The 26,071-nt window shown below is 37.1% G+C and overlaps 1 protein-coding gene and 1 long non-coding RNA gene across 34 annotated transcripts in view; one reads left to right on the top strand and one right to left on the bottom strand.

Annotated features, from left to right (window-relative positions):
- Positions 1-17,866, bottom strand: part of LOC112660654 (uncharacterized) — a 70,214-nt gene extending 52,348 nt beyond the window's left edge. The window contains exon 1 of the long non-coding RNA XR_004813494.2: positions 17,555-17,866. This is a non-coding gene — a long non-coding RNA (uncharacterized LOC112660654). The remainder of the gene's footprint in view (positions 1-17,554) is intronic.
- The window catches only part of PDE4D (phosphodiesterase 4D), a 1,438,885-nt gene that overhangs the window by 1,137,070 nt on the left and 275,744 nt on the right, over positions 1-26,071 (top strand). Inside the window, exon 1 of one of the 33 annotated variants that reach the window (XM_025448321.3) lies at positions 17,978-19,565. The exons of the other annotated variants lie outside the window; for them this stretch is intronic. Coding sequence (XP_025304106.1) covers positions 19,501-19,565 — 65 coding nt within the window. The 5' untranslated portion in view covers positions 17,978-19,500. Of the gene's footprint in view, positions 1-17,977; positions 19,566-26,071 lie in introns of those variants that run through there. 33 annotated transcript variants of the gene reach the window in all.

Genomic DNA, 26,071 nt, shown 5'->3' with positions numbered 1-26,071 from the left:
AGATCAATAAAGCACCAAGTAGACAGTAGTGTTGCATACATGCTAGTTTTCTTCCACCTTCTCTGGTTTATGTAACCAAATACTCATCCAACTAGTCACTCAGATTTTGAATAATGATTAGCTATTTTTTTTAATTAAGTCACTAGGATTGGTTGGTTTTATGGATGGATGAAATAGGCATTTGACATTTTGTCACAATTAATTCTCCAATTCAAACATTTCCTCAGTAGAGGCCTGGAATGTTTACCATTGGAAATTCCAGTGTATTAAGTTACTGTTATTTACTATATGTACTATTAAAATATAAATACCTGATAGCCTGCTGTTGCATTAACTATCATACATACAGGCGTTTCTCAGCAATTAATAAAACAGTAAATCGCTAAGTTCTAAATCACTATTTAGGATTTAGGATCACTATTTATTCACTAATCAAAGAAATCTGATAACACAACCACCACCCACACCCCAAACTTACGTTTGGCTTCACACTATTGGCCAAATTTTTTTCAGAATTTGAGTTAGCACCAATATTTAAAATAGGAAGATGTCTCATATAATTTCGAATTTCTCTTTACAAATGAGAAAAATTGGGCAGCCCCAGTGGCTCAGCGGTTTAGTGCCGCCTTCAGTCCAGGGCCTGATACTGGAGACCCCGGATCGAGTCCCACGTCAGGCTCCCTGCATGGATCCTGCTTCTCCCTCTGCCTGTGTCTCTGCCTCTCTCTCTCTCTCTCTCTCTCTCTCTCTCTCTGTCTCTCATGAATAAATAAATAAAATCTTTAAAAAAAAAAAAGAAAAATTGGTCACATTGGTATCTCATTCCTGGGGGATTAGCCTAATATTTAAAATTCTTCAAATTGCTCAGTGATTCTTTGACTTACTTTCAATACCTTTTTTTTTTTTTTTTAATTTATGATAGTCATACAGAGAGAGAGAGAGAGAGGCAGAGACACAGGCAGAGGGAGAAGCAGGCTCCATGCACTGGGAGCCTGACGTGGGATTCGATCCCGGGTCTCCAGGATCGCGCCCTGGGCCAAAGGCAGGCGCCAAACCGCTGCACCACCCAGGGATCCCCTTTCAATACCTTCTGAAAGAAAAAAAGAAAAGCAGGGAAAGGAAACTATTTTTTGTAGTTTCTGCTCCTATTTATTTTTTGGAATGCCTATCATTTTCTATCAACATCTAAATATTTCTGTATTTCTATTAGTCTGTAGCAGCCTTTAAACTACATTTGGAAGTATACAGTGGACAAAAAGTCCTACAACAAACTTTTTAACATTCTTAATGACAATCACAAAATGCTATTTTTCATTTTCTTCAAAATATCCTGTTAAGCTATTCCTATCTTTTATTCTTAAAAGACACAGAAGATGTTTCTTCTGGAGCCATAAACATACTTGAAACATAATAATAATAATAATAATAATAATAATAATAATAATAATAATAATACAGAGGTGATAATTTTTATTCATTCCAGAATCCTAATAATGGAACAAAAGGGAGACACTGTCTTCCTTAATAGTAAAAGTTATTATTTATTGAGTCCTTGACTATGTGCTGAGCACTGTTGTAAGTATTTTACCTGCAACATCTAATATAATTCTCCTAACCACCCTGATCACACCATTTTACAACTGAAAAGACTGAGGCATAGAGAAGTTGAGTGACGTGACTAGGGTAGGGGACTAAGGTGGGGATCTACACTGTGCCACACTGAGTCTGAGGTGTTCCTAACCACTATTTGCCTGAGACTGCTTTCTCTGTATAGCTCAGAACATTAGCCTCTCTGCTCCAACTTAGGCTTTTGGGATTTCCTTAAAATGAAAAATATCATTGTATTGTCTCATCATTTGAGAAACAAAGGTAGGGTCAACATTTTGTGCGATTCCAAAGGTCCCGTTTACACTGTGGCTTGTGTAAATGGTAGCCTCTGAAGCTTGAAGTGTATGGCCTACACAGACACATAGTAGCCTTTCTAAATAATCTCATAGACATAATCTCAAGACTGCTAGGCAGTTCCTTGGGTTGAATTGAAATCCTCTACAGCTATTTCTTCTGCTTCTGGTAATGTCAAGAAATAGTTGAAGACAAACGTTCTCAGAAATGATTTCTCAGGAGTTGGAGGCGGGTGGCTTATAGGTTCATTTCCCTGAGATCGGCGAGCTGGGTGCTAACTTTTCCACACTGCTGCAGGGCTTAGTATATAATGGTGACTCACCATCCTCCAGCCCGACTGTGCCCAGTGGTGTGTGACACCCATTGGGTCAAGAGAGTCGCTCAAGCACTAAAATTTGACCCTGTGGCCTCTCTGCATATGTGTTGACCCAGTTACAAAGGGCAAGAGCTCCTCAGCATTCCTGAAGCCATATTATTTCCATTATAGGAACTTTCAAGACAATAACAATGGAGGAAAAAAAATTGGTAATTGAGGCCTCTGTTGAATATATTGGGCTGTTTCAGAACACTTCATCCCAGTTATCCTTAGAAAACAAAATCTGTCTTGAAGAAAAACTGTTGACCAACCTGGCACTAAGCAATCATGCAGAATGGGAGTCAGAGGCTTAAACTTAGATACACCTGTTTCACTTGGTGCTAAAATCTGCTCTTTGTGTTTCTATTTTCTCTAATTGAGTAGAAACGCAACCTCAGTTCAAAACTGTATTCCTGGGACTGAATGAAAATAAAATTAGCCCTTGTAAGGACTCTAATACTTCTTCCTCAGCTACGGGGACACTGCTGGGCCCCAGCAACTATCTTGGTTCACAAGTCACTAACCAGGTATTTTAAAGGGCAATTTAACACATTATTTTGCTACAACCAGGCAACTGTATAATTGTTTTAGTTTGGTCATTCAAGTACCCAAACACTGAATTTATTATCTTGCAACCTCATGTGTTCAGTTACTATGGAGAAAACCTTAAGGAGAGTAATATTTTTCTTCCCAACTAAACTAGTAGGTTCTCAATGGTAGCAACCAGGTCTCCTACCTTTTCATCACGTATGATATCTAGTATGAGGTAAATCATGAGTAACTTCCTATGCGGAATGTTGGATGCCTTACTTCACCTCACCAGTGGGAAATAGTACACTACCTGGAAAATATTAAACATACCACTGTACATGAATCACTTCTTACAAGAATTCCCTTTCCTCCTGGATCTGGTCTCACAGGGCTCTCTGCACAGGGCTCTCTGCTTTGTCCATAGCGTATATTATGGTCCTCAATGTTTAAAGCATCTGAGCTTTTTTATGGGCCTAAGAAAATATGTGAGAATTGAAAAATGAAGCAATTGACTCCAAAATACAAAAAGAAAATGAAAAAAATAATAATATTAGAGTTTGATTAAATATTCAAAGTATAATCTGTCAACTTCAGTAATTGTCAAGCAAGTTATCCATAAAAAACTTTATTACATTTGAGATAAACTTGTGGGCCGAATTTTTGTCATCTTTCAGGTATTCTCGAGCATGCTGGATGATTGCAAAGAAATTAGGGCCAGTCATTAGTTAAATGAATTTAATATTAACCAAGTAATTTTGTTATTATTAATTATTATTATTTTAACCAAGTAATTTTAAAATCAAAATTACAAAGATCCTTTCTAGATTTTTATAGCAAAAATACTGTATAATGTAAGAAGTGAGTCCATTTTAATCTGTTTGATGTGATGGGGGGGTGCCTACAAAGGTGTTCAAACAGCCTTGCCTAAGATATTACCTATTTGCACCATTGTTACTTTTAAAATAACTTGTTTTTTAATTTTCTTCGTTATTTTAAATGACTGCATTTTGAATCAATTACAATTTAGAGTTACCCAAGGTAACTCTTAAGGAAAAGATTAACCATCAGTAGAGAAGTCTGTGAGTCAACCAGGGAATAATTTAGGTCTTAGGAGAATCTTACAGAAGAATTGTCAGCTGAGGGGCACCTGGGTGGCTCACTGGGTTAAGTGTCTGCCTTGGGTTCGGGTCATGACCTCCGAGTCCCAGGATTGAACCCTGCCTTGGGCTCCCTGCTCGCCAGGGAGTCTGCTTCTCCCTCTCCCTCTGCCTGCCCCCCCCCCACTCCTACTCTCTCTCTCTCTCTCAAATGAATAAATAAAACTTAAATTTAAAAAATAAATAAAATTTTTTTTAATTAAATAATTGTCAGCCGAATGAAGTTCAGCTTAAATTTCATGGATTTGGATGGGGAAACTTTCATATTCTCTACCCATATGGAATAACAATCTGCCCTCAAAGTACAAAGCATTTTGGCATTACCTCTTGTAGCTCATTTGCTTTCAGTTTTCCATAAAACCATACCTGCCAATTGTTATCCTTAAGACTCAACTATTTTGCAAAAATATCAAACAAAGCACTCTCTTTAAGAACACAGGGAACACACTAGAGTAGGTCTCCTGAAAAATCTCCTGAAAAAGTCACAGTACTGTACTGTTTGCAAGTATTTTTTTAGAGTTCACTGCATGCCTGGAATGAACAGCCTGTCTTTCTTCCTAGAAGATCATAGATTGATACACAAGGTCAAGTTAAACAGTATCTAAGCTGCTTTCCTATCCTTTCTTCAGGAGCTGTCTGCCCTATAAACAAAATTTATATCTATAGAAATTTTTCTTGAGTAAGGAAGGAAAAATTAGTCTTAATTTTGGAAACAGAATCAACATAGGAAAATGAAAATGCTTTTTTTTTCAAAAGTTACTGTTGAATACCACATCTATTTATACATCTGCAGTCTAGTATCTAAATACCTGAAATATTTGTAAGTTTTAGTACCCACAATGAAAATAATGATGAATTTCTAATGATTTCAGTGTCATGTCTGCAAAAACAGAGCTGTGGTCAGGGATAGTAAGTTTATCCATTCTGTCATTCTTGTCTAACAATTTTTTTAAAGAAGTTAAAAACTAATTCTCCTTTTGAGATGCTGTTCAGTTCTCAAGGTTCCAGCTTTCCCCAAATGATGTTTGGGTCTTATAAGAGACAAATCTAAGCCCCAACTTAAAGCCCTGAGCATGTTACTTAACCTCTTATAAACCTCAGCTTCCTCAACTGTTTGAGGAAATTATAGTGCTTATCTCTTGAGTTTATTTTAAATATTAAATGACCTGATGTGTGCAGAGCCTCTTACCCTGTGCCTGGAATGTGGTTGAGCTATGGTTTTCAGTTTTCTCCCTCTGGTGCCGGAAGGCCTGAGTTCTTTCTGGTCTGGTTTTCCCACTCAACTAGCTAGGCAAGCACTCCCTCTGTACTTGAGTTCCATCATCTGGTAAATGGGTAGAAAAAGTGAATGTGCTAATACACATCAAACACTTAGTGACTCCAAACAGGTTTTCAGAGCACTGGCCAGAATGTAGCCTTCCCCTTCAGAGTCACAGCCATCTCATTTATAGGTTGATGGGTAGCTCGAATTGGGCAGATTTTATAAGGTGCTACAAGCACTCTCCCATTTCCCTGCCAGATGTGGGGAAACTTTTCCTGGAAAAGTCATTCCTTTGAATTGAGATTCTAAAAGGTCCCTAGGAGAATTTGAATACTCTCTCTGGGTTGAATAGTATATTACCTAATATTTTCTCCAGAATGAGGCTGTTTTCCCTAAATATTTAGGAAAGAACCTTTCCTTATGTAACTACTCTCTCTGGGTTGAATAGTACATTACCTAATATTTTCTCCAGGATGAGGCTGTTTTCCCTAAATATTTAGGAAAGAACCTTTCCTTATGTAACAATGATGCGTGAGTCCAGTCAGGGCTTACCTGTGACTTTTCCCAGTGTATTTCTTACCCTGTTCCTTTTTCTTTGGGAGAAAATTTTTATTGTAAGGATGTAGGAACTATCTTTTGGCAAAGAAGGTATCAAGAGTAGCTTTCAGGGATAGAAGCTTATAAAAGAGAAAACAGCCAAGACTCAATTTTTGAAATTCCAGCCATGAAACAAATGCCACAAAAGGGCACAGGAAGAAAATCCGTAAAAGGCTTATGTGCCACTGTTGACCAAAGATTTATTATGTTGTTAAGCAAACACCCTGTGAGCCAGATATTGTGCTAGGTCCTGTGAATACAAAGGTGAATAAACCGCATTCCGTTTTCAGGGAACTCATGTATTGTGGAGGTCCAGGTGTCTCTTTGGGGACAGACACTGGGAACATGTGGATGGGAATCCATGGTCCCGCCCCCTTAGCCAAATGAGGAGAGGCTCACATTTGAGTGTTCACCAGCACCCTGGTTGGAATTAGCACCAGAATCTAGAAATTTGACTAGTCCAGGACACCTCGTTCAAACTGCAAAGCAGTGAAACTAGAGGAGTTGACCCCTGAGTTCATTCCTGACCAAAAAAAAAGGGGGGGGATGGTGCCTGGGTGGCTCAGTCGGTTAGGCATCTGCCTTTAGCTCAGGTCATGACCCCGGGGTCCTGGGATCAGCTGGGCTCCCTGCTCAGCGGGGAGTCTGCCTCTGCCCCTTCCTCTCCCTCTGCTCCTCCTCCTCCTCTTGCGCACGCATGCTCACTCTCAAACAAAGTCTTTAAAGAAAAGAGAGGGAGAGGAAAAGAGAAGAAGGGTGATGCTGCCAGAGAAGCATGTACCAAGGTCTGAAAGCAATAGAGAGCATGAGAATGCAGATAAGCCCACATGTTTTCTCATTAATCCTAAAACAGGCCATGCATGCATTGTCCCATTTTATAGAAGAAGGTATTGAACCTTAATGAGATTGTTTTTGAAGGCAACACAGTCAATATCAGTGGCTGAGCAGTGACTAAGTAGCATGGATGTCCCTGTACGTTCCAGTGAATACATCACACCTAAGTGAATCATCATCATCATCATCATCATTATCATCATCATCAAAATTAACCCAGGATGTTCATAGATTAAATGAAGCCAAAGAGATAGAACTTCTAAGTTTGCCTTGGACTTAGGTGGCATTTACTGCTACTTGTGTTAAATCTTAAAGGTGGAGTAGGACATTTGCTTGCAGAGAAGGGAGGAGAAGATGAAACACTTACCGGGCAGGGCAAACAGTCCAGGCCAACTGGGGGCAAGTCTTGTGCCATTCTGTGGCTACCACGCTAGGTTATGAAAAATAAATTATTAAGCGCCAGACTGATGATAACTTGCATCCAAATGGGAGAAGTTTTAATTTAACACTAAGAGAAGACTGCCATCAATTCTAGAAGGAATAGGAGAGCTCCTGAAGGTTTTTAAGCAGGGAATTTAACATTTTAAGGCTCATGTCTTTGAAAAATAACCCAGAGACAATGCAGACACTAAATGTCCGTGACCAAAGCGGGGAAGAAAAACTATTTACTAGCCATTGTTTAAAGGGAGTCAGGGGGTCAGGGTTAAAACTAAAATAAAAACACAAAATAATTTTTAAAAATCAAAATATTATGGTAACATATACTTCTAAGTTTTAAAACTGCTTTCCTCCATATTCACTGAACTGTCTTAAAATTTATCTTTAATAATACGTGTTATTTATTGAGCCCTTATTATATGCCAAGCACTTTGCCAAGGTTTTCCATGTCTCATTTAATCTGCACGAAGCCCTGTTTTATCTCCATTTTATAGTGGAGGAAACTAGGGCTCAGAGAGGCTAAGTAACTTGTTCAAGGTCAAAGAACTAATCATTAGTGGAACTTGGATGTGCATGCAGGCAGCCCGACGCCAAAGGACACTTCTTAACCTGATCCTGTATGCTCTCCGTAATTAATAGACATTATCTCAAAGAGATCTTTTTTTTAAAAAAAAATATTTTATTTATTTATTCATGAGAGTCACAGAGAGAGAGAGAGGCAGGGACAAAGGCAGAGGGAGAAGCAGGCTCCACGCAGGGAGCCCAACGTGGGACTCAATCCCCCGGCCTCTAGGATCACACCATGGGCTGAAGGCAGCGCTAAACCGCTGAGCCACCCGGGCTGCCCAAGAGCAGATCTTTTATATTAAATAGAACTTATTTGTAATGTGTGGTCCAGGAGAAATTGCTTGGGTTGCCTGGATTATTTATTTTACCATTACTTCTAACATGAGTAGGAGAAAATGTTATCACATTAATGTAAATTAAATGGGCTCAATTAAAGTTTATTTTCCACTAAGTCAATTTTCAGCATTATCTATTATATTTAAATTCATTAGAGCAGTTTCTGTGTGCTCATATTTCTATTTTCCAAATCCTACTTCAGTGAACACCTCCATTCACTTCACAGTATTACAAAGAGGGTTTCATTTGGCAATGTGATTTTTCCAGTTGTCTTATCTCTTTAAAAAAAAAAAAACTTCCAAAATGATTTTTATTAATATAATTTGCTTTTAAAATATTTATCTCTTGGGTTAGGTATACTTAGGAACCACTTGATTTAACCTTGGGGCTATTATAAATTTGAAATCAGAACTAAGGTTTTTATTTTTTATTTTTGTCTTTGTTCTAAGATTTTTTTAATTTATTCATTTGAGAGTGAATGGGAACACAAGCGATGGGTCAGGTGGAGGTGGGGTGGGGTGGCAGTTGCATGGGAGTAGAAGGAGAGGAAGAAGCAGGCAGCCTGGCTCAGGGCTTAATCCCAGGATCCCTGGATCATGACTTGAGCCAAAGGCAGATGTTTAACTGACTGAGCCACCCAGGGACCCCTCAGAACTAAAGTTTTGACATAACCAGTCTAGACATGCACTGAAACGTTTGTATATATTGAAACAAAATAACAGATAAAGAGATGATTTAAATGAAAGCACACCAGATGTTGGTCAAGGCAGATATTTTTGCTCTTAGTTTTGTCTGTGTCTGTATAATAGCAAGCAATACTTCATAAAGAATCAGTGCTGAATAAAGCGAGTACTTTGATTTCTTGAGGTGAGAATTGTTGTCTTAAACCTTTTCTTTCTAATGCTTTTTCTCTTTTAGAATAAGACATCTAGAACAAGACTTACTGTCAGATTTTAAATCTATTAAAATTTAATCTGTCTGATTCCACTTATATGAGGTGTCTAGAGTAATGAAATTCACAGAGACAGCAAGTAGAATGGTGGTTTTCAGAGGCTAGAGGGAGTGAGGAATAGAGTTATTGTGTAATGGGTGCAGGTTTCAGTTTGGTAAAAAGAGAAAATGCTGGAGATGGATGTTGGTTATGGTTATTACAATATAGCTTAATATTGAATATACTTGATGAATACACTTAATGCCATTGAACTGTACATTAAAAAGGATTAACATGGTAAGTTTTATGTTATATGTATTTTACTACAACAAAAAATAATCTTGACATATACTTATAGAGCTCCATAGTATATTTAGTCATTTGATAAAACACAGCCAAATCAATAATTAGGGCAAGAAACAAAAAGGTAGATCCTTTATTTGAGGAAACTAGGAGCTATCTGTAACTTCAAGCCATGATGAGTAAAGATAGAAGCGGATGGAAAAGTGGCAAGTGACTTAACCAAATAAGGGTAAAATACTGAAGAGAAGTAAGCTGAGCTGCCCCCAGCACCCCAGAAAGTACTTCAGAAGATGAGTGAGCTCTGAAGATGGGGAGTGTATGAAAGTGTGTATAATGGATGCTTGCCCACCAGCCAGCCCTCACTCTTTCTCAATGTAGTCAGCGTACCTCACATCCCTCCCGATAAAAGACAGATATTCTGGAATCATTGGCAGAGGGGAGAAAGAAGGATAACTATGCAAACAGAAGGATTAAATGAACATCTGCAAACCGATTAGCAAGATTCATGCTCCCTTTCTCTGCCCACACCAGAATGCCAGCAGGCCGACCTACATCCATCACTAAAAAAGCCAAGTGACCCTGGAGGAAGGAATCTTACAGTGATATCTGGGGTGCCCAGATAATATGCATGCCGGGCATCTGCATGTGCTTTAGTAAAGCTCCCAGGGCACAATCCCCACCCCACCCCCATGTGCACCCAAATCTTCCTATCACCTTTCCAGGCCCCACTTTCATTTATGAACTGGGGTCAGGGATCAATGCAGGAATTTGAGGATTCTCCTCTCATCACTGTTTGGTGGTCTATTTGCATGTATGTCTTGAATAATATTCAAATAGTTAAAAGTGAGGTTAAATTTGCAAAGATGCATTTGAAAATAAAAAGAACGAGAGTAAAGGGGAGAAGAGAAGAGGCAAAATACAAAGGAAATAAAACATCACTTAAGAAATTTTGGCTGAGATCATGTATTTGATCCCTGCAGCGATTTGTTTTATCTAGTATTTTGAATTAGTGCAAAGTTCTAAAAGTCAGTTACAAAAGGCATGTTCACATTACTGATCCCTTGCAGAAAAGTTGGATTCAGTTTTTAAAAGGTGTTTTTTGCCCTTTTGGTAGAAAATGGAATTTGTTGACAAATGTCGAAATGCATACCTTTTCAGAGGTCTCACATACTGTTATCTTTTAAAACGATCCTTTGTTAGCCAGTATCACCTAATGAGGCATCAAAATGCCATCTGTTGTACAGCAAATCACCATTACCCATGCTATGAGTATGGCTAAAGACGTTATCATACTTTATGGCTAACAGGCTCATGATATTTTATATATAACTTTATCATAGTCTTTATGAATCTAAAAATTAGAAAGAAGGACAGTGAGCTAGATTGTTTAATCCTGGATACCTTTGAAACTCTAAAATTTACTGGCTATTAAATATGTCTATTGTTATACCTTTAATATACACACCATTTTTTAAAAGATTTTATTTATTTATTCTTGAGAGATACACACGCACAGAGAGAGAAAGAGACAGAGGCAGAGACACAGGCAGAGGGAGAAGCAGGCTCCATGCAGGGAGCCTGATGTGGGACTCAATCCCAGGTCTCCAAGATCACACCCTGGGCTGAAGGCAGCACTAAACCACTGAGCCACCAGGGCTGCCCCAATATACACACCATTTTTAATGGACTTTCATTTGTTGCCACTGTCCAGCTATAGGGGATAGATGCTTAAAAACAATTCCAAATAGTATAATAATGATTTTTAATCTCCCACCTTCCTCTTCCTCTTTCCTTTTGCAGCACCCCCCCCAACACACACCAGATACATCTGGATACAAATACTTTTTATGCCACCAAGGATGTGACTGTGAACAAATCGCTAGTTTTCTTTATTCACAAAATTAGTTTTATCACACCTAACTTATAGGGTTGTTATTAGGAACAAATAATAAAATATATCTAATATACTTAGCAGGTGATTAATAAATAATAATGATGGTGATTATTTTTGCATGTGAAAGCTTTATTCTTTATTTAAATGTATTTTATTTCCCTTGCCTCAGGAGGAAAGCTTTATTGTTCTTAATTAATTTTTAAATACAAATTTTAGGGGATCCCTGGGTGGCTCAGCGGTTTCACGCCTGCCTTTGGCCCAGGGTGCGATCCTGGAGTCCCAGGATCTAGTCCCACGTCGGGCTCCCAGCATGGAGCCTGCTTCTCCCTCTCCTCTGCCTGTGTCTCTGCCTCTCTCTCTCTCTATCATAAATAAATAAATAAAAATAAATTTAAAAAAAAAGAAAAAACATTTAAAAAAATAAATAAATAAATACAAATTTTATTTCTAATCGGTGCATGATGATTTTGTTTTTCCGTGTCTTTTTTCATTTTTTTTTTAAATTCTTGATTTAAATTCAACTTAGTTAATATGTATTGTGTTATTAGTTTCGGGGTAGAATTTAGTGATTCATCAGTTGCATATAACACCCAGTGCTCTTTACATCACGTGCCCTCCTTAATGCCCATCACCCAGTTATACTTCCCCCACCCGCCTCCCCAACAGCAATTCTCTGTTTCCTAGAGTTCAGCATCTCTTATGGTTTGCCTCCCTCTCTATTTTCATCTTATTTTATTTTTCCTTCCTTTCCCCTCTGTTCACCTATTTTGGGTTTTTTTGTCAGTTTTTAAGGAGTTTACCCATGTTGCTTAAATTTTCAAATGTATTGGTATAAACCTGTTCATAATATATTTTCATTATTTTTTATGTCTGCAGGAATTGATAATGATAATTTATGTTTTCCCAATTTAGTTCTTGACCAGAATTGCTAGGTGTGTGTCAATTTTTTATTCTTTACAAGAAACTGGCTTTGGCTTTGATGATTCTATTTTCAATATACTTTTTTTGTGTGTGCTATTGTTTTGTATTCTTATGTTTATTTTTTATTCTGTTAGGGTTTAATTAGCTGTTATCTTTCTAATTTCTTGATATTGTACCAAATAAAATGTCAATCTTTCTCCTTCCCCCCCAACTGTGCTGAAGTATAATTGATTAATAAAATTGTTTATATTTAAAGTGTACAATGTGATGATTTTTGATATACATATCCATTATGAAGTGATTATCACATTCAGGGTAATTAACTCATCCATCACCTCACATAGCTAACAATTTTTGGAGTGGTGAAATGATTAGATCAATTGTCTTAGCAAATTGCAAATATCCAGTATAGTTTTAACTATAGTCACCATATTGTACATTGGTGTACAGCTCTGTAGAACATTGAAGTCTTATACATTTTGACCAGTGTCCTGCCATTTCCCACACACCCCCAGTTCCCGGCACCACCATTCAAGTGTCCGTTTCTAACAGTTTAATTTTTCTATTTTTTCACTTAGATTCCACATATATGTTGTCATAAATGATATGATTTCCTTCTATCTCATGGCTGAATAGTATTCCATTATCTATACACATACATATATATACACACACACATATACATGTAATGGATATGTGTATATATATATATATATATATGATATATATATATCAAATCATCTTAATCCACTCATCTATCCACTGACACTGAGGTTGTATCCATATCTTGGGTATTGTGAATAATGAGGCAGTGAACATGGAATGCAGATAACTGTTTGAGATGCTGATTTTATTCATTTAATTATTTCTGGATATAAAATCAGTAGAGGGATTTTTGGGTCATATGGTAGCTCTATTTTTAATTTTCTGAGAACCTTCATACTGTTTTCCATGTGTCTGCACGAATTTACATTCCCTCCACCAGTGTACAAGGGTTCCCTTTTCTCCATGCCCTAGCAAGCACTTATCTCTAGTCTTTTTGATAAAAACTGTTCTAATATATGTGAGCTGATATGGTATGGTGGTTTGGATTTGCATTTCCTTGATGGTTAATGATGTTGAACACCTTTTCATATATTTATTTGATGTTTGTGCATCTCTTTGGAAAAATGGGTACCCAGGTCCTTTGCCTATGTTTTAATTGTATTATTTGGATTTTCTTTACCTTACTTTTCTTTTCTTTTCTTTTCTTTTCTTTTCTTTTCTTTTCTTTTCTTTTTTCTTTTCTTTTCTTTTCTTTTTTCTATTAAGTTGTACAAATTCCTTATATACTTTGGATATTAACCCCTTCTCAGATATATGTTTTGCAAAAAAGTCTCCTATTCCATAAATGATATTATGGTACTGTGCTTTGTGAGAAATATATATTTGGCTATTCAAATGAACAAAATGTATTTCTCCTTTCTACTTGGTCTTAAGCCACTGGTTCCTGGTTCTTAGCTCCTAGAACCCTTGAATTTCTCTGGACAATAATGATAAAAGTATCCTATGTTATGCTACTAAGGTGACTTTGGGAAAGCCCTTAGGTAACCTAAGGATGGGGACTGGTTGCTAGGGGAACCATTCTTGATAAGAGATTTAGAACTTTCAGCCCACCCAACTCCTCCCCACCTCTGGGTTTGGGAGAGGAGCTGAAGGTAGAATCAGTGGTCAGTGATCAGTGATTTAATCAATATTGCCTCTGTAAGGAAGTCTCCCTTAAAACCCAAAACGATGGGGTCCAAAGAGCTTCTGGGTTGGTGAACATGTGGAAATGGGGCAGAGTGGCTTAAGGGAAGAGAACCAGGAAGCTCTGTACCCTTTTCCCATACTTTGCCCTGTGCACCTCTCCCATCTGGCTGGCTGTTCCTTGAATTATCCTTTTATAATAAATTGATAATTTAGTGAGTAAATAAGTTTTGCAAGTTCTGGGAGACTGTCTAGCAAATATCAATTAATCGAACCCAAGGAGGGGATTAAAGGGGGGTAATCTCTGATTTATAGCCACTTGGTCAGAAGTACAGGTGACATCTGATTCCAAGGAAGGAGTTGTGGGAACGGCCAGTCTATATCTGGTTGTTCAGAAAAACATGTTAACAACTCAGGCTTGTGACTGGAATCTGAAGGAAAAGGAGTGCATTCTTGTGGGACTGAGCCCTAAACTCTGGAATCTGATGCCTTGAGTAGATAGTGGTCAGAATTGATTTGAATTCTGGAATACTCTACTGGTGTCAAAGATTTGCTTATTGGTATGGGGAAGCCCACTTCCCCCTGCAGACACATACATGTTAGAATTGGGTACAGAACCAAAAAGAATTTTATGATGGTTTCCTTTGTGAAGAAACTTTTTAGTTTGATGTAAAAGATTCATTGCAACTCCTATCAAAATTCCAATGGCATTTTTCACAAAAATAGAAAAAAGGAATCTTAAAATTCATATGGAACCATAAAAGACCATAAATAGCCAAAGCAATCTTGAGAAAGGGTAAAGCTGGAGGCATCATACTTCCTGATTTCAAACCATATTACAAAGCTATAGTAACCCAAACAGTGTGGTGCTGACATAAAAAGAGACTTTATAGGGCAGCCTGGGTGGCTCAGCAGTTGAGCACCGCCTTCAGTCCAGGGCGTGATCCTTGGGATCCAGTATCAAGTCCCACATCCAGCTTCCTGCATGGAGCCTGCTCCTCCCTCAGCCTCTCTCTCTGTGCCTCTCATGAATAAATAAATAAAATCTTTAAAAAAACAAAAACCAACAAACAGAAAAACAAAACAAACAGACTTTATAGACCAATGAAACAGAATAAAAAGGTCCAGAAGTAAAGCTGTGCATATATGATCAGTTAATAACACAGGCACATATATTGGAGCAAGGATGATCTGGGCAATAAATGGTGTTGGGAAAACTGGATATCCACATGAAAAAGAATGAAAGTGAATCCACATATCACTCACAAAAATTAACCCAAAATGGATTAAAGACTTAAATATAAGGTTTAAAACTATTAAAAAAAAAAAAAAAAAAAACTCCTAGAAGAAAACAGGTGCATAACTCCTTTAACGTTGGTCATGGTGATGATTTTTTTTGGATATGAAAACAAAAGCAAAATTAATATATGTGGGCTACAAAAATCACAATGATTATGATTCTAACCTCATGTTTTACAAAAGAGGTAGGAAATCTGAAGGTCAGAAGCCTTCAAGATGTAATACTCTGGAATTTTCCTTAGGAACAAGAGAATTTAGCTCCAGGGAGGTTCACATATGTAGGAAAGTCCTTGAATCCAACTGTATACTTAGTGTAATAAGAGGAGAAATTGCTTGAATCCGCCTGAAATTCCCCTCCAGATAAGAAAAACACCACATTATATCCCCATAATGAGGAAATGATACAATACTTCAAAGTGACTTGTTCTTATTAATGTTAGGATTCAATATAGAATACCAGGAAACTTTCTTAAAAACTGCAGCTCTGTGGTTATTTTTCCCAAAATGTTATTTGACATATCTGCAGTGCTGAATTTAAGCACATTTGACAGGCTTGAATGTTTTGTTCGTTCATAATGTAGTTCTCAAAAATTTGCCCCTGACAGATTGGAAAGTGTAGAGTATCTAACTGTAACCTGAAAAAAAGAGGGGTGACTCAGAGAACAGAAGATTTCAAAGTGGGCAGAGTATTTCAGAGTAATAATATCTGAGAAAATCTGCATTGTGTGGTAAAAAGCATTCATTAACACCTCATTTAATTGGTTCCAGTTACTGCTTCATGTTTAAGCCTTAGCACTTGGTAAATGTCATAAGTCTCATATATCACGCTCACCATTAAATGATAAGAGAAGGGGAAATCCTATTTTAGAGTAGACTCATTTACTTCTATGCAGTTGGTGTTTTCCACATGAGTTTTGCCCACATCACAATAAGGACACTGTTTAGTGGTACGGAAGAGATTTTAGGTGGCATTTGGACTCTTTTTTTCCTATTAATACTTCCATGGGGGAGGACTGGGAATAACCTTAAGTATCAAACACATTTACCAAATAAATATAAGGTTATCTTTTAAATTTATGTTACTTAAGTAAAAAACAGAGTCAATAAAGAAAAATAGCAAGTAAGTAATGGCATAGATGTGTGCCAATGTGGCAAAATTTGTGGAAATCATGTCCAAATGACTGAAGTTTAGGAAACATTGTATTGCCTAGTGGTTTAATTCAGCAAAATACATAGACGGATAGATGACCCAAATGAATTTATACATCTGAGGTCCATTGAAATGTTGTGGTGACAATAGTCAAATACAAGTCTATATAACATATTATTCAATGCATCAAGTGAATGCCAGAAAGAAGAGCAGCTTCCAGATCAAATGCATATTACCCAAAGCTCTTTAGACAAGAGCCATATGGTTCCTAATGTCCAGTCCAGATTCAGACATTTTTGTCAGCCTGTATAATTTTATGGACTTGTTTACTAACGGGAATCTGGAGGAGGGCAGTGCCATATCTGCTCCATTCTGAGAAGCTTTTTAGAGGAAAACAGACACAACAGTTAGATTACAAAACGTTATTTCAGAAATATACGTGTGAAAAACTGACCGAGTGAAGAAGAACTGTAATATTGATGAGTACTGTTAGTTTTTTTTAATCTGTCACTACCTTAAATATTGCAAGTAGAAGTAAAATTAGAAATGTAAATCACTGTGGCCTGCTGACACTGTGCATCTTTCTTTCTCTGTAAGCAACCTTGAGTTACCCGTCCAAGAAGCTTGGAGTGTCCTGCTTAGTTGAATACATTGTCAGCCTACCTAAACTTGTTTTCCTTGGGGACAAGGATGATATATTAGCCCTTGTAGGACTGTTACACAGTGTTTAGGATTTCCAGAGATAGGTTCTTGGGATACACAGAACACTAAGCAAGGAAGGAAGGAAAAGCTTGTGGGGCAGCACTGACCCCTTCCCCCTTACGTGTATGTGATTGCGAAGGGAGTGACAGTGAGCAAAGTAATCTCACAGGGACCAAGAGCCTTCTGGGGGATGGTAAAACACAGGGCTGATTATTTCCAGAAGGTTTAACACGCAACATTCAGACATTACATTCTGGGACCGTTGTCATTTCCTTGCTGAAATGGCAACCAGAGGATATTTGATAGACCTTACACGGAAGAGAAAAGGGCTTCAAATAAATCATATTAGTTGCTTTCTTCTGTACTCTGTTCTTTCTTCCTTTCCCACATTAAAATTCTAGGAGATAAAAGATAGATCTCCTCCCACAAACCCCTCCCCAGCTCGCAGATGAGTAGTTTCACAAACCTTCTCTTGAATTTCTAAAAATAACCAATCATTTCTAAAAATGATTGGTTAACCTGGCTTAAAGTGCCAGAAATACACCAAACATGAGATAGAACTGGGATCCTGTGAATCTCCCTGAGCAGTCGTAGGACAACTGAAAAGCCTAAGGAGATAACTAGACGGAAAACAGTTTATTAGCCTACCTTAAGAGGCCTGTGGGTCCCTGAGGGGAGACAAAGTCACAACTGCACGTTGTTGAAGTGTGACCAGTGGAAGAGTTGAAGGTTTTGTTGCAGTAAAGCAGCCAGAGCCCCTGGCGGGATGCCTTACTACATTAATTTTCCAAATCCTTTGGGTGGGTCACAATTGCACTCCAACATCCTGCCTGCAAATGCTAAATAAATACCAAGTTCACGTCAGACTAGAGAACCAACGTACTAACTAATGTCATTTAAAGGATCAGAATCCTTAAATTATTTTCTGTGGATCATTCGCATGCAGAATGACTGAAGTCAGCACGCCCAGATGAACATACATGCTGGGGGCAAATGTGCGGAGGAGGGTAGCCAGGGCTGTCAAGTGTTGCTTCTCTCAGGGGCAATTCAAATCAGTCTAGATTATGTCTACTAGGAGGAAAGTTTTCATTGCAGATGTAGGAGGCAGGGCAGGGTTTGGTCTTCACAATAGTAAGAGATGTTAGGATGATATGATATAAGCTTCATTCCTTACTGAAGAGCAAGCAGTTAGGACTTAGCAAGTGCAGAGCCTTCAGTGGGTAGAGATCAATAAAATTTGCATATGATTTTCAAACAGAAATAAGGTCTAGAAAACATTGTGCAAGGGAACAGCCTTAGTACATGCAGCCACTTGTCCAGCCGTAATATATTAGATTTTTTTTCAGTTTAAGCATTCCAGCACGACCCGATGGAGTGGTGCCTGCCACACTCTGCTTAAGTTTTCAAGAGGCAGTTTGCGTCTCTACAACCAAACCCAAAGCGTGACATTTCATTAAGTAGGCTCAGAATAACAAGCACCAAACCCTCGAGTTCTCTCAACTTTGCTTCTGATGATAAATTTTAGTTTCAGTGTGAGACTTGGAAGAAAAATCCCCCCCTCTTTTTTTTTTTTTTTTTTTTTTTTGAAGGGGAGAGGAACAAGTCAGTTGCAAAGGGGTGTGTTCCTTATAAAGGTGGTCAGGGAATCTTACCCTGAATAACACAGACACCTCATTTCCCAGAGGAGGAAATAGTTTTATAAGTTTGGAGAGGTCTGTCTGCCTGGCTGGTTTACAGACCTGGTCCCTGGCGCTGGCCTGTCTGCCCCTTAGCTTTGTAAGTTTCAGCAATTGACGCTGCCCGGCTGGACGCTGGTTTTTTGTTTTTTTTTTTTTTTTCTTTCTTTTTTTTTTTTTTCCTCTCTCACTTCCCTGCGATGTTTTGAACTGCCTTCCTACAGACGTCACACAGCCCTTGAGGAATAGTTTCTGCCTGGCGAGATTGAATGATAGTTCTCATTCACAAAGGCTTGGATCAGAGTCTAAGCAGGGGACGCTGCGGAAATTGCCATCACAGGTAAAGCCCTGGGCCCATCCGAAGTGTGGAGAGCTCTGTTCTCTCGCTGACTCTTGGCTCCCCGGAGAAGAATGTTTTCCTGTGGTCGCCCTGAAATGGAACTGCCCTGACAGCTCTCTGGTGTTCAGTAACTCGCAGTCATTTTCTTTCCCTTTCACTCCACCTGAGTACTTAAGAGTGTCGGGAACCTTTCAGAGAGATTTGCAGAAAAGACAGGATCAAGTGGCTCGTTCACTGTGTTGGTTTCCCTTATGACCAGATGAAGAATAGACTCAAAATCCAGTTCCTCCCTTGGCAATGCAAAACATAAAAGAAACTGTTCACTTCCGAACAGCCTGGTGCTGGAGTAAATTCAGCATGAAAGAGGAAAGAGCTCCTGTGTCTTAGAAGCTTCCTTATGTTCTGGACTGGGGGCCTGAGCTGGACTCCGGGAAATTTGGATTTCTTCAAAGAGCCTCCCTTGGAAATGGAATATATTTAAAAATCATCTTTGTAGAAAGACAATTTAAATGTGTTAATCAGAATACTTGAAGACATTTTTCGTTTTTTTTTTTTTTTCCTTTATTTTTCCCCCCAAAATGAGCATTATTATGAAGCCAAGATCCCGGTCTACAAGTTCCTTAAGGACTACAGAGGCAGCTTGGTAATGTGCTTTTCTCTCATGCTTCTCCCCTTCTTTCCTTTTAAGATTGACGTAATACTTGAGTCTTTATTGCTGATGAGGTTCAAGAGTTAGGTGTGATATTAAGGTTTTGTAAAAAAGCACAGTATTGGTAGCACTTTCATGTCTATTTTGTGCCCATTTTTGTCTGCTCTAAAAACAAGGGTGCCCACATTTGTTTAACTCCATGTGGACCACAACGATTCATCTGATGGTAATTTTTAGGAAGGAAAGAAACTTGCATATGTTGGGAGTTTAGATGAAAACTTGTTGTTTTTCAAACTGTCTGATTTGGTCTTGTTTGCTTATGTTTCTTGCCTGCTGCAAGCGGGCTGGTAGTTGGCAGTCTTTGCCATTGTGTTCAGATGCCTTGGCTCTTTGCACAGATACAGATAGGTTAGAGAAACTAATAATGTTACATATCTTTAATCATATGACTAACTTGAATTTATGTGGCTAAATGTGTATCAAGTTTCTTATCATTTAGTCATTTTCTGTTTTTATTTTATTAATGGTGTTCTCCAGTAATGTCTTTTTTTGGTAACTTTAGTGTTTTCAGTCTAATGAATAGTATCTGTTTAAGATTATAAAAATTACAAATTCAGTCTCAACACATATATAGGTAAAGATACAGTAAAAATGAATTGCTTGATATTCATTATTTTATGAAACACCGCCATAAAGCAAGTATTTATTTTTTTAAAGTATCTTAATTTCAATTTATTCTAATATATTAATCTACTATTACCCCCAATACTGATTCAATATGCTCATAAGCAAATAGCCCTTAAGGGATATTTTCCCAATAAGGTGACTTCTGTGTCTAGAATAGCTATTTATAGGATACTTTTCAGAGGTTAATCTTATTTTGTTTATCTTACTTAGTGCTTGATTATAAATAAACTCAACTCTTTCAGATGGAAATAACTATGTTTCACATAGGGGAAATAAAATCAATGATTGAGGGCAGGTGGTTGAGGATAGGATACTAGGCAGGCAATATCTATTATGTATTATTACATGAGCAGTCAAACACACATGCAAATACTCATGATATCTGCGTAAGGAACTCAGCCCACGTTTATGTGGTTGGGTTATCATTTGCTGTTATTGTACTAGTGTTTCATAGTGGCCTAGAATCAGAACTGTCCCTTCAGTAGTATTTCTTTTTTAAAAACTATAGATGCAGATTTTCTCTTACGTCACTTGTGATTCCTTATAAAAGAATATATGCAAAAAAAATTGTTGTAAAGAATATGGGAAAAAATAAAATAAAAAAAATAGGTGCAATAAGTTCCTCCTTGAGCTTATTTAAAGAAAACCTTGAATCTGCAAATTAATTTGTACAGTTCTTGTATGCCAAATAATTAATACTGGGAAATACTTATAATCCTTTTATTAATTACCATAGATAATTTAAATCACTGGCTAAGATAAATGGATAATCAGAATTTATAAAATCTGTGCATTTTATTCGTTTGATTTCTATCCTGCCCATGTGAAAAACTAATCAGATACTTGAATAAATAGTATTTAAACAACCCATTTCCCTTTCTACTAAACCTCTAAGAGACTTATTTTTAAATTCCAGGTTCAATGGGCAATGATTGGTTCATTTCAGGTGTGTAGAAACATTGCCATTCTTTACTCCTCTAGGCTGACAGTTTATTTTTATCCACAACTGTTCTATTAGTCTAAATTCTATAAGGTATTTTTCATAAATAAATAAGGAGACAATTCAAAATATATTCTAAAAACTATTGACTTATGAATGTGTATATTGTTCCATTTAAGTTTAAATATTTTGCATAGTGTTGGGGTCAGAATGATTTTTATGTAAGAAATAAATGTCTCTTCATGCTAAACGATTTCTAGATTTAACAGCACACTAGGGATACCTCTCCAGTTATCAATCTTACATCTGACTTATTAGTAAGATAACTGTTTGAGTATATCACTGCTGCCTCTAAATCACTTGGCCTGAGGTTGTAAGTGCTGTAATTGGTTTTAACATTTTATTATCCCTTTTATCAATTCAAATACTATACATATCTTTATGTGTATTTATATATAGTGAAATCTACATAGATTATAGATTAAAATTATTTTTTTAAGATTTTATTTATTTATTTGACAGCACACAAGTAGGCAGAGTGGCAGGCAGAGGGAGAGGGAGAAGCAGCCTCCCCTTGGAGCGGGGAGCCCAATGTGGGGCTCAATGCCAGGATCCTGGAATCATGACCTGAGACGAAGGCAGACAGACGCTTAACCAACTGAGCCACCCAGGCGCCCCAACATAGGTTATAGGGTAGATATATAGAGGAAATATATGTGTATATGTGTGTATATATATATATTTTTTAAATAGCAGCATTTTTCTCCCTGTGCCTCTGCACATACAGGCCCCAGAGAGCTCTTTGAGACAATGTTGTCTTCTTACCAGCTTTTCTGTTCTAACTAACTTCTCAATCACACCGCCCCCACCCTGCTCCTCCTTTCTTTTTCAAATGCCAAAGATTACTTCATCCTCTCAACTGTGGATTTCCCACAAGAGAGACCTCCTGATTTACCATGAATACCTATTTCAAATGCTTTGACTTCATTCTGGACATATGAGTACTCTGTTCTTGGGAACCCATCTTTTGGCTCTATCATCTTCATTTTGCTTAAATCTATTTTCTGTTCTACGGCCCACTTTCTCCGAAACTGTCTACTTTCCTCTCAGACACCTCCAAGCCAAATGCTACCTTTGGTAGTTTGCTAACTGCCTTCTACAAGAATCCAATGTTTCAGATTACTTTTTCCTTTATTTTTTCCTGTTTATCTCCAACCAGTGCCAGGAAAAGCCAAACATACCAGCTTGTTTACAGCCCTGATGAAATCCCTGTGAGATAGTCACATTTTTAAAAGAGATTTCATGCACACTCCTAATAATAGCATATACCTTTCCTTTTTAATCCATATACTGAGAAAAAAGGCTGTACTTATGGTTGCAATTTTATGAATTTTGAAAAAGTGTGATAAAATTAATCTTGAAAACAATCTGCTTCATTGTAGTTATAGGTGTTAGAAATTTAGAATATTATGCAATAAGTATAAATACTAGGTAACTTCTCTTTATTCAACCGTTATTTACTGAATACTTAGTATGTACCAGGTTTTAGTAGAATATAGTATATATCTTTTAGCAGTCCTTTAAAAATATGGATGCATGAAATCAAGAAAAACTGAACATAAATATTTTCTTATGCTCTTAAAATTGATAAAATTAGCGAGCTCCTTGATTGGGACAGTGTTTACCTCTCTGGTTGTTTCGACAACCATTGTCTACCTTTAAATTCTATATAAGAAAGCAGTGAGGAAATTACATTTTCATAAATATTTTAATTGTTCGTGTCTTAAATTCACTTTCAGTCAGCAAGTATGTATTATAACAACACGGTAATATCATAGCATTTTGCTATTTACAAACCTATCCCAGAGATACTTTTCATTAATTAAGACTTATGTATTCAGTTTAAATAAAAAAATTATTAACCTTCCAAATATAAAGAGAACTTTGGCTTGTAAAACTGGATTTTGTTCCTTTCTGCTATTGGACGTTTATTATTTGGCATATACTTATTTAAGATTGTCCATTATGTATACGGGGTGGGAAAAGAGGTGCTTCTATCTAAAATATAACTTTTTTTTTATAAAGCAAATTTTGAAACAGATTACTAAATATGTAAAAATTATACTTAGGATTATAAACATACAAAAAGTCTTGAGGGCTCTTCCAATGCCTTTCACAAGAGTTGCTTAACTGTGAGGGTAAAAATGGCAGGAAGGGAGGTAAGCGAGAATTTCTCTCCTCCTGTCGCTGTACTTCGATATTGGATGAGTGTCTTCATTAAGCAAGTATTATACCTTGAAGTTTAAATACATTCGAAATATAAGTACTATGTACGTTAGCAAGCTCATGTTTTTATGCGTAGATGTCTGCACATCTGGTAAACAACAATGTGCTCAGTGTCCAAAATATGGGGAATAAGCGTTTCAATACCAAGCAGATTCAATTTTCTGAATAACATTGCTGCTCAGGTAAATAATGATTGCTTTTTTTTTTCCCATCAGCTTTCTTCTACTAAGGTAAAAATTCAGGCTGGCTGAGAAGTCTTATTTTGACCTCCAGATCACAGTGAAAAGCATTGAGTGAAATAAAACTACTAGTTTATAAATAAAAATAAAAGAGTGTAACAGCATCGATTAGTATTTTGGAGGGAAATTACTCATAACCCCCAGTATCTCTTCCTCAACTGTTTTCATTTTTTAGCATAACTTGCATATTTTACTCGGTGATGGTAAATACCGTTTCTATGCTCTGCTACACTTAACATAGTGGCATTTTTCTACCTTTCTAGTAACAATACTTGTAGCTTTCATTTTTTTTAGTGTGTTTTGTGAATGAAAACTCTGTGGAGAGTTTTACATATGGTATCTTATTTTTTTTTCGTAACAACATGGAAAGAGTTGTCGAACATTTTGGAAAAGAGGAAATGAGCCTAAAAAGTGAAACAACTGGGTCAAGGCAATTCAATTGCCAGGGAAGGCTAGGGTCAAAACCCCTGTGGACCTGCTCCAAAGACTGCCCTTTTCATTTAGCATGTTGCCTCCCTCTACTGTCTATGCAATTATCATTTTAACGACTGTAAAAGTGTCCATCTTGTGAATATATGTAAACTCCATTAAATATTTGGTTAGATACTGAGGAAATAAATTGGAAGTTGCCTTTTTAGATGTATGATAGCCTAGGAAGTTTAGGGCTGATGACGGGTGTTGAAAATGGCTGTTTGAAAGATGCCTACAATTATAGCCTCTAGGCTAGTATATTCTCTTTTGGTAGCAAATAAGGTCATCTGTTCCCTATTATAGAGAAATAAAGAGCAAAAGTTCAATGCCTCCCAGTTTTGAATAGATTATCTTTCTTTGTTCTCTGAAAGCTCTGTAAGGCTTCAGTTTAGAAATAAATACTGTATCTCAGACTTTGTATGAAGTTTCTTACTGTTTTAAGTCAACTTTGGAAAAGGTACAGAATCTTCTTTCCTACACGTTTTATCTTAGAAGCTTTTATAAAGGGGGAAACAAATGGAATTTGCATACTTTCACCCTGTGCAATACATATACTCTTGACTTGGCTTAGATTGGTTCAGAATTTTGACCATATGATAATCTTTTCTGATCCTCTTACTTAAGTTTGTATCACCTCTGTTATGTAATATACTTAAAGATACACAGCTTTTAAGAGAAGTGATTAAGATCCCTTCAGTATCATCTAAAACATAACTAGGGAAGCACAGAGTAGATTACAGATAAGCATTATCTTTAAAGTCGTAAATTATGAGATTCTTTGAAAAAGCCCTTTATCTTCTGTCCAGCCTACTCCTAATTTGCTGTGTCCCTGGAAAAGCCACCTAACCCCCCTGCAGCCTCATTCACTCACTGTAAAATAACAGGGGTGAACTAGATCCATGGATTTCAAATATGCTTTTTTCAATGGAACACTTTTTCTAAATGAAATGCTAATATAAATGAGTATATATGGAAGGTTTTAATTATACGCACATTTGATACATGGAGGTATAATTGTTAAAACATACATATGTATGAAACATATAGGTAAGAATACATAAACACATATAACAAAATTGCCACTGAATTTACACCTTTCACCCCATCCCAAATCCAATCGCTGTCTTTGCAGTACCTCTAAAGAGCTCTAGAATTCCAAGAAATATTGTTTGAAAGCTAATTAACTATGATCCTTTTTAGTTCTACTTTCTGTAGTGTTACCCTCCCACTGGAGAATCATTTGTATTTTCTGTACCCCCTTGTGGACTAAGATAAACTTGCGGGTGATAAAACTTTCTGGAAGGTTCAAATAACAACAGTTAACATATTTCTATTGTGGAAGATTGTAAAGTTATGGGACGATTCTCATTTCTGAGAAATCAGAGAAGAGTTGTTTAGACTTATTACAGATGGGAAAAATCATCATTGATTAAATATATGCTTAGCTGACATGTCAGGAATTCAGCATGATGATTGGTGAGGAAATGGTGAACTGGCATTGAACACTTCAGAAGAAAGGTGTTCTTTAGTTTGGGCATTTCATAGTCGGATTCTCACCCCCACTTTTTCTGTCATGTCACTGGTGAATAAAGTTCATAGATAATGTTACCCCAAGGAACACTCTCCACTCTATAGGCTCCACATTAATAGAACTAGCCGTGGTTATGTGTGCAGCCCCACTTATTCCTATCTGTAGCTCTTCTCTTTCTTCCCTATTGATCTGGAGCCCATCATGGTTTTGTCCCCACCACTAAAATGTGCCTTTTAGCAGAGGTAAAGGTTAGATCACTTATTAGTATCTTTGTCAGTCATTCCAATCATATAGTAAATTTTATTAAGTCAGAAGAAATGAGGACATGATTGTAATCATGAATATA

This window comes from Canis lupus, chromosome 2 (genome assembly GCF_003254725.2).
Source record: "Canis lupus dingo isolate Sandy chromosome 2, ASM325472v2, whole genome shotgun sequence".
Classification (NCBI taxonomy): Eukaryota; Metazoa; Chordata; class Mammalia; order Carnivora; family Canidae; genus Canis; species Canis lupus.
Note: the sequence above shows the minus strand (reverse complement) of the source record. Positions and strands in the feature narration are given on the sequence as shown.